Raw genomic sequence first — 8,514 nt, forward strand, 5'->3', positions numbered from 1 at the left:
GCTGCCTCCTGCACACCCCACACTGGGGATCGAGCCCGCAAATGGGGCATGTCCCCTGACCGGAAATCCAACTGCAACCTCCTGGTTCATAGGCCGACGTTCAACCACTGAGCCACGCTGGACGGGCTGGACTTAAACTCTTCACTAAAGCCAAAACCGGTTTGGCTCAGTGGATAGAGCGTCGGCCTGTGGACTGAGGGGTCCCGGGTTCGATTCCGGTCAGGGGCGTGTGCGTGGGTTGCGGGCACATCCCCAGTAGGAGATGTGCAGGAGGCAGCTGGTTGATGTTTCTCTCTCATCGATGTTTCTGACTCTCTGTCTCTCTCCCTTCCTCTCTGTAAAAAATCAATGAAATATATTTAAAAAAAAAACCCTCTTCACTAAAAATGTTATATGCAGTGCAGCCAGCTTGGCTCATTGGTTGAGCACTGACCTATGAACCAGGAGGTTGTGGTTCAATTCAGTTCAATTCCGATCCCCAGTGTGGTGCGTGCAGGAGGCAGCCAATCAATGATTCTCTCTCCTCATTGATGTTTCTATTTCTCTCTCCCTCTCCCTTCCTCTCTGAAGTCAATAAAAACATTTTTTTAAAATGTTATATGCGGTCCTGGCCAGCATTTCTCAGTGGTTAGAACATCGGCCTGTGCACCAGAGGGTCAGGTTCCAGTCCCAGTCAAGGGATCAAGGGCATGTACCTGGGTTGCAGGTCCCATAAATGGGAGGCAACCAATCCATGTGTTTCTGTAACATCAATGTTTCTCTCTCTCTTTCTCCCTTCCCTCTTCCTTCCCGCCCCCCTCCCCTCCACTCTCTCTAGAATCAATCAAGGAGTGAGGACAAAGACAAAGAAAAGAGGTTATATGCCTGTGGCATGACTACTCACCATGACCTACCCAGTTAGGAATTCATGATCAGATCACTCTGTGAGGTTACATTTAGTCACTGGACTTGTCGGTTTTATTATAGGACCCTCTTTTCGTTCACAAAAGAAACAACATAAAAACACTATCATCCCCATTTTACTGACAAGGACACTGAGGTCCAGAGACGGGGAACATGTGTGGGGCAAAAGTCACACTGAGAGCTAGGGACTTACGTTCCAGCCTTCCGATTCCCCTCCGTGCTGGGCGGCTGCTCCTCCGTCCACACAGAGTGCCCCTTGGTTCCTGGATTTCTATACGCCCCCTAGAGGCACCTGCAAACCATCGCCGTTCTCCACCACACCCCCCGCCAGCAGGGGGCACTGCTGCCATGTCGGTCTCCTTGTGGTGTTCACTTTCCCTCCAGTCCCCCAGGCACTTCCGGCAGCGCGGAACTCTGGTGCAGCGGGACGCGCAGCGTGGGGACGCAGGCGCGCCAGGCGGCAGCGGTTGTTTCCGGCCCTGTCGGTGGTCTGAATTGAGTTTCGGCGGCGGAGAAAGGATGGAGACAATTTTGGAGCAGCAGCGGCGCTATCATGAGGAGAAGGAACGGCTCATGGACGTCATGGCCAAAGAGATGCTCACTAAGAAGTCCACGGTGAGTGGGCCTGGGCAGGGACTCCCTCCGCGCTGGGCCGCGTCCTCGGGGTACCCTTTGAGAGCTTTCCGTGACCCTCAGACTCGCCCGCTCCCGCCACCTCGGGGGCTCCCTCCGCGGCCCCGCCTGGGTAACTTCATCCCGGGCCCAGCGCCCCCGGGGCCGCTGGTTTAGCAGCTAAGACCTAAGCGGGGACGCTCCGCCCTCGAGCGGCCTTTCCTGCTCCAGGACCCCGACTAACGGCGCCTGTGTCTTTCTTCAGCTCCGGGACCAGATCAATTCCGACCACCGCACACGGGCCATGCAAGACGTGAGTGCCCCGCTGTCCGCTTCCGCTCGGGTTTGAATGAGCTGGGGGAGGGAGGGAGAGAAGGCGGGGTGCGCGGTGGTGGCCGGTCGCGGGTTTTCTGCTTGGAGATGTCCACGCGGCTGATAAGCTTGAGGGTGCTGAGCTGCCCTCCCTCGCTTCTCCGAATGGGTAACTAACTCACTCATTCTTCATGGCTCGGAAAGACACCCCTTCTTATATCCTGTATCCCATGGATGTGCAAAGAATAGTTCTGAGTAGCCGATGAAGGGACTCTCTCGTCTCTCCGAAAGAGGACGCACCACTTGGAAGTATTTTTGCTACATTGCCTGCATTTGCCTAGAAAATAGTTCAATTTATTATTTGTAGAAAACAAAGCAAAATGTTGATGCTCTTTAAAGCTGAGTGATAGGTACATGGAGGTTTGTTTTACTATGTTCTCTTGCGTACATCTGAAATCTGTTCAGAAAGGAATAAAAGACCTAATCTTTTAGAAAACGAAGCAAAATGCTGATGCTCTTTAAAGCCGAATGATAGGTACATAGAGGTTTATTTTACTATGTTCTCGGCGTACGTTTGAAATCTGTTCAGAAAGGAATAAAAGACCTAATCAGAGTTTCTGAATTTTTAGGAGGTAATTGATGTTACAAGTCTCCAGTCCCATATCTAAATTCCCAAATCCAAAATACTCTGAAACGCTTTTTGTTTGTTTGCTTTGGTAAATATTTGGTGGCAACACGTGACATGAACTTGATCCCGCGTAGTACACACGGTCTTTTTCATGGCCTTTATCCCACGTGGTAAGTAATGCATAAGTTTTACTGCAGAACTATTAATATTTGTTCCAGATTCCACCAGGGATATTGCATCACATCTGGTACCTTTCCGAACCTAAAAATTCCAAATTCTGAGACAGATCTGGTTCCAAAAGTTTTAGAGAAGGGACTATGTACCTGTTCCATCCTGAGTTTGAATCTACTGGAAGCTGTGTGATGTTTTATCCTGTTTTTAGCTCCATAGTTATCCAGAGCGCTTCATCCTGATGGGTTTGTGTTTGTCTTTCAGAGGTACATGGAAGTCAGTGGGAACCTGAGGGATTTGTATGACGATAAGGATGGGTAAGTGACCGTCACAGCCAGTCCAGGAGTTAGTGCTCCATAGGAGCCATGGTTAAAGGACTGATTCTATGCTCTATGTTCTCTGGATTTTCTCTGAAATTGCAGGTTACGCAAGGAGGAGCTTAATGCCATTTCAGGACCCAATGAATTTGCTGAATTCTATAATAGACTCAAGCAAATAAAAGAATTCCACCGGAAGCACCCGAATGAGGTACGGCCTTAAGAAGTATTTTCTCCAAACCTGCCTAAGGGCCTACTATAGAAAAGTTGTAAGGAAAATGGAGATGTGCCACTTAGATGTTCCTTAAAAAGAACCTGCTGTTTAGCTGCAGGGTGTGTAGAGAATATCCTACAAATCCAGTTGTTTTAGGATCCCCCTCAGCTTGAAGCCAAATCCATTCTGTTCTTGGGGCAGTCCCCAGCCAGTGACTAAACACAGTGGGGGTAATACAGCCTGGCTTTCTGCCCAATATGAGACTCTTTTTACGAGTAATCTTTGTTCCAGAGTTCCCCGTTGGGTTGCTGAAGATTTCATCCTAACTGTATCATGGTCTAGGCTTTTCCTGCCCGGTCCTCCTCTTCCCATTTTAATCTTTCATGGGTATTACTCCCTCCCCACTCAATAAATTGCTTGTGCTCTTAACTGTCTTGAAATCTGCTACCTAGGATCTAATTAACACAAAGCCTGGATGAAGGTACTCTTGCACCCCTACATATGTCTCCCCACCTCCCTTAGAGGGTAGAGTGTAAAGTCTTGCTTACCAAAAGAGAAGACATGAGTACCATTCGGTGTGTCAACCATATTCCAGCCCTGGTAGAAAGGCGATGAATAAATGGTTATGTAAATGATTGGGAAGATGCTCAAGATATACTAAGTAGGAAAAAATAAGTTTATGTGAAAAATAAAATAACCTTACACTGGCTAGTATGTATATGCTTGTACAAACACAGGGTGGGGCAAAAGTAGTACTGTAGTTTTTCATATGGAACATAATATAATAATAAGTAGTCATATGCTCACAACTATAAACCTACTTTTGTCCCACCTTGTGTATTTGATACCAAGCAGTGGTTCCCAAATTTTTCTGCATGTTTGAATCACCTGGGAATCTTTAAAAAGTATCGATACCTCCCGGCCAGCATGGCTTAGTGGTTGAGCATAGGTTCAGTTCTCAGTCAGGGCACATGCTGGATTGTGGGCTCCATCCCCAGTGTTGGGTGTGCAGGAGGCAGCCGATCAATGATTCTATTCTCTCTCATCATTGATATTTCTATCCCTCTCTCCCTCTCTCTTCCTCTCTGAAATCAGTAAAAATATATTTTTTTAAAAGTGCCCAAAGCTGAGTGACATATTCAGTGGTCAGAGAGCGTGAGAGAATATAGAATAAGAGCTGTGAGCAGAAGCTGAAGTCAAGACGGTTCCCAAACACTTTCAGAGTCCATATAAACTGTAAGGGCTGTGGGCTGAGCTTCTGCTGTCCAGGGACAGGGAAGAGTTGGGGTGTACACCACAGAAGGCAGGGGCAGACACTGAGCTCAGGCATGTCCACAAAGTGGGGAGTTTCACAAAGGCTGCTCTGCAATTTAAATGGAGGCTGGAGGAACTCTGCCCTCCAGCCCACCAAAGCAACAAGTTGCTTGACTTCTGTCCAATCCATGAGGGGCAAATGAGTCTTCTAAGAGAAATTAGAATTCCAGATCAGAGCCAACCGAAGTGTAGAGTCCAAATTTACACTGTCCCCTACAGTGCATGGAGTTCAAGGTCCTCTCCTCCCCAAGCCACAAAGTTAACATGAGGACTAATCCAGAGCAGATGATATCCCTGGAACCCTGGTCAACACAAATCCAGGAGATGGAGGAAAGAATAAAAAGGTTGCAAGAACCTCTATTTAGTATTCCAGGAAACAGAGAATAGGGAGAATGGAGAAGATAGAGGATATAAAAAGATAATATCTAAAAATATTCCACAGTCCAGTGTCTGTTCAGGTGAATGCCCTCTTCTTTCTCACAACCGCTTATTGTTGGGTGTGCAGGAGGCAGCCGATCAATGATTCTATTCTCTCTCATCATTGATATTTCTATCCCTCTCTCCCTCTCTCTTCCTCTCTGAAATCAGTAAAAATATATTTTTTTAAAAGTACTGATTCCTGCATACAGGTATCAGTACTTTCTGATTTAATTGGTTTCAATGCATCAGGATTTTTTTTTAACACTCTTTTAGATGATTCTAATGTGCAGCATTAATGGCTGGCCTTAAAACTGGCCTGTTAACAGTAGCTACTTATTTGTAGAATTATTAAAGGGGGACTTGGATTTTTCATTTTGTGTTTTTGTATTATTTGAGTTTCTGTGAGCACGTGTTACTTTAGCAATATTTAATCAAACAATACAAAAAAGGAAAAGAAAATGGAAATGGAAAACAGCAGTAGGCTCTTAACGGAAAATCAAGACCAAATAAAGTGTCAGAAGTCCCACATTCTGTAGAGCCCATCTTTGTGATACTGCAGCTTTCATGTTAAAAATCCACCTGAGCACTTCTCTTTGTTTTCATCAGATCTGCGTGCCAATGTCAGTGGAATTTGAGGAGCTCCTGAAGGCTCGAGAGAATCCAAGTGAGGAAGCACAAAGTGAGTAGGATTTAATTTCCTGCCCAGCGCTAGCAGAAGCACACGCTCATGACAGAGCTGTTTGCCCTCAGAGCCCTAGAAAACGGCCCTGGAGAAATTCGTAGCCAGGTTCTCTTACTGGCTTTCTCTGTGCTGGTTTCTCTGGGCTAACTTCACCTACTCAATTGGCCTTGGACAAAACATCCAATTTTGTGCTAGCCGAGCTCTGATTCACTGGAAGTAGACCTGGAAAGCTGAGGCCTGTTTACTTTGTGAGCCTAGAGGGGACCTTTGGGTGAAGGGCTGCTTCATGGAGCAAGGAGCTAGCAGTCCATTTGAAAAGCCAAGTCCAAGAAAATGTTCTTTTAGTGTTTGAATCATTGGTATCTCTGATTCCTTCAGATTTGGTGGAGTTCACAGATGAAGAGGGATACGGGCGTTATCTGGATCTCCATGACTGTTACCTCAAATACATTAACCTGAAGGCCTCTGAGGTAAGACCCAGGAGAGGAGAAAGTGGTTCTGATTCTCAGGGGGGAGTCAGGATGCTGGGCTGGGCTCCTAGACATACAGCAATTGGTGTCTTCCTTGTGTTTTGTAACTGTTAGAGAAATATTAAAGAGGTAATGTGGGGGTTTTTTCTTAGACAAACAGTATTCAAAGCCCTGCCCTTTTGGGCTCAGTGGTTAGAGCATTGGTCCGCAGACCAAAGGGTCTTGGGTTCAATTTCTGGTCTAGGGCATGTACCTCGGTTTCAGGTTGGATCCCTGGCCCCAGTTGGGGCATGTGTGGGAGGCAACCAATCGATGCGTGTCTCTCACATTGACGTTTCTCTCTTTCTCTCCCTCCCTTTCACTCTCTCTAAAAATCAATAGAAAAAAATATCCTCCAGTGAGGATAAAAAAAGAAGCAGTATGCAAAATGTCCGGTTTCTACAGTGAATACAATAAGCATAGTATTTTATTAATACAAGCATATCTTGATTTGTAAAAATAAAAATTTTTAGAAATCTCACATTACTGTGTTAGGCACATATAATCCATGGTGCATGGAAGATACAAGACTATCTCACCAGCAAAGGGCTATACAACATCTTTTTAAAGAGACATTACAGCCGAAACTGGTTTGGCTCAGTGGATAGATCTTCAGCCTGTGGACTGAAAGGTCCCAGGTTCGATTCCGGTCAAGGGCATGTACCTTGGTTGTGGGCACATCCCCAGATGGAGATGTGCAGGAGGCAGCTGATCGATGTTTCTCTCTCATCGATGTTTCTAACTCTCTATCCTTCTCCCTTCCTCTCTGTAAAAAATCAATAAAATATATTTTTAAAAAAAAGACATTACAAAAATAACTTAGCACAAGGGATGCGATTTAAGATGACAGTCTCAGAGAGGCCTCGAGGAAGTGTGGAAGTTCCTCTTGGAGTTGTGAGGAAATGTCCCACAAGTCCAGTGGCTAACCTTTAAGCTTCATGAGGACAGGCTTCATGTCTGTCTTGTTCTCATATGTATCCATGAACTTGGTCCAAGATGCTCAATAAGTGATTGAATGAGTGAATAAATGGTACCTATTTTAGGATATAGTGGGTATTAGTATTTAACCAAGTGCCTGGCATGTACGTGTTCAACAAGTATTTCTTTTAGTTTGCTGACTAACTGAGGAGAACAGCAGACACAATGCTGCAAATTAAAGATTAAGTATTAACTTAATCTTTAATTTGCAGCATTAATTGTGTCTGCTATTCTCCCCAGTTAGTGTAGGAATTCAGTGATAGAACAGAAAAAGACGAAAATGAGCCAGGCCTTGTTATTTTAATTTCATTTATTGGAGGTTATACTTTAACTTGGTGGAAAAAACTAACAGAAGCTCTGGTCACCTCTCTTTACAGAAGCTGGATTATATCACATACCTGTCTATCTTTGACCAGTTATTTGACATTCCTAAAGAAAGGAAGAATGCAGAGTACAAGAGGTAAGCATTACTAGCTCCTAGGCCTCTACTGGATTTGATTAGACTATTTGATGTGAAGAATTGTCGCCTGAAAGGCCTTCATGAATGACTCAGGTTTATTAAAGGATAGGGATTTTGAAGGACGTGGTTTTTAAGCCTTTGTAATATTCTGGTTCTGGAACAATGTGTCTGTGAGCATATCTGCAGTCTTATACCCACACTGTTCTTAATTTTGCCTCTGTCTTCTTTGGAGTTTACTGGGAAGAATTAAACTTTCTCAGATTGTGACTGAAGTGAAGTGCTTGGGTCTGATGTATAGATGTTAACTTTTGTTTGTGTTATACCTCTGGTTAGTGATAACATTTTATTTTTACCTGAAGTAAATTAAATTAAAATTTTTTTACTTGAAATCTTTTATGTGTGAGTTTAGACTTTAGTGTTTGGAATTAAGTTATAAGAATAAAAGAAGATAGGAGAGGTCAGAGTCAAGATGACATGATAGGAAAAAAGTCAATTGTAAGCTCATTTTAAAACGGAGGAGTATTTAAAAAATACAAGTATATTTTACAGGGTATAACAATATATCAAAAATGGAAACCCTCTCTGCTTTTCTGTGTTGCTGTTCGTCTGTAGATACTTGGAGATGCTGCTTGAGTACCTTCAGGATTACACAGATAGAGTGAAGCCCCTCCAAGATCAGAATGAACTTTTTGGGAAGATTCAAAATGACTTTGAGAAGAAGTGGGAGAATGGTACCTTTCCCGGATGGCCGGTGAGCTCAGTGGGGTGTTGGGGGAGGACATGCCAGAGAACTGAAGAAACTGTTTTACTTTCATTCTGAGCCTCTGCTTCAGGGCTGATCCCTCAGGGTCGGTGGTGACCATGAGGAGTTCTGCCCAGTGGGCTAGGTTTTCTCTGTGTACTTTGGAATGAGATTGCTCAGGGTCCACTTGCCATTGGCTAGGCTCAGGATTTTCATCAACCATGTCATTACTGCTGTATTTATCCATTCCTG

General features: G+C 44.6%; 1 protein-coding gene across 1 annotated transcript in view; it reads left to right on the forward strand.

Moving 5' to 3' along the window:
- Positions 1-1,312: 1,312 nt before the first annotated feature.
- Positions 1,313-8,514, forward strand: part of SF3A3 (splicing factor 3a subunit 3) — a 17,827-nt gene continuing 10,625 nt past the window's right edge. Inside the window, exons 1-8 of the mRNA XM_006777263.2 lie at positions 1,313-1,518; positions 1,781-1,828; positions 2,891-2,943; positions 3,049-3,154; positions 5,498-5,570; positions 5,952-6,043; positions 7,438-7,520; positions 8,133-8,271. Of these exons, the coding sequence (XP_006777326.1) occupies positions 1,423-1,518; positions 1,781-1,828; positions 2,891-2,943; positions 3,049-3,154; positions 5,498-5,570; positions 5,952-6,043; positions 7,438-7,520; positions 8,133-8,271 (690 nt within the window). The 5' untranslated portion in view covers positions 1,313-1,422. The remainder of the gene's footprint in view (positions 1,519-1,780; positions 1,829-2,890; positions 2,944-3,048; positions 3,155-5,497; positions 5,571-5,951; positions 6,044-7,437; positions 7,521-8,132; positions 8,272-8,514) is intronic.

Source organism: Myotis davidii, unplaced genomic scaffold (assembly GCF_000327345.1).
Source record: "Myotis davidii unplaced genomic scaffold, ASM32734v1 scaffold88, whole genome shotgun sequence".
NCBI lineage: Eukaryota > Metazoa > Chordata > Mammalia > Chiroptera > Vespertilionidae > Myotis > Myotis davidii.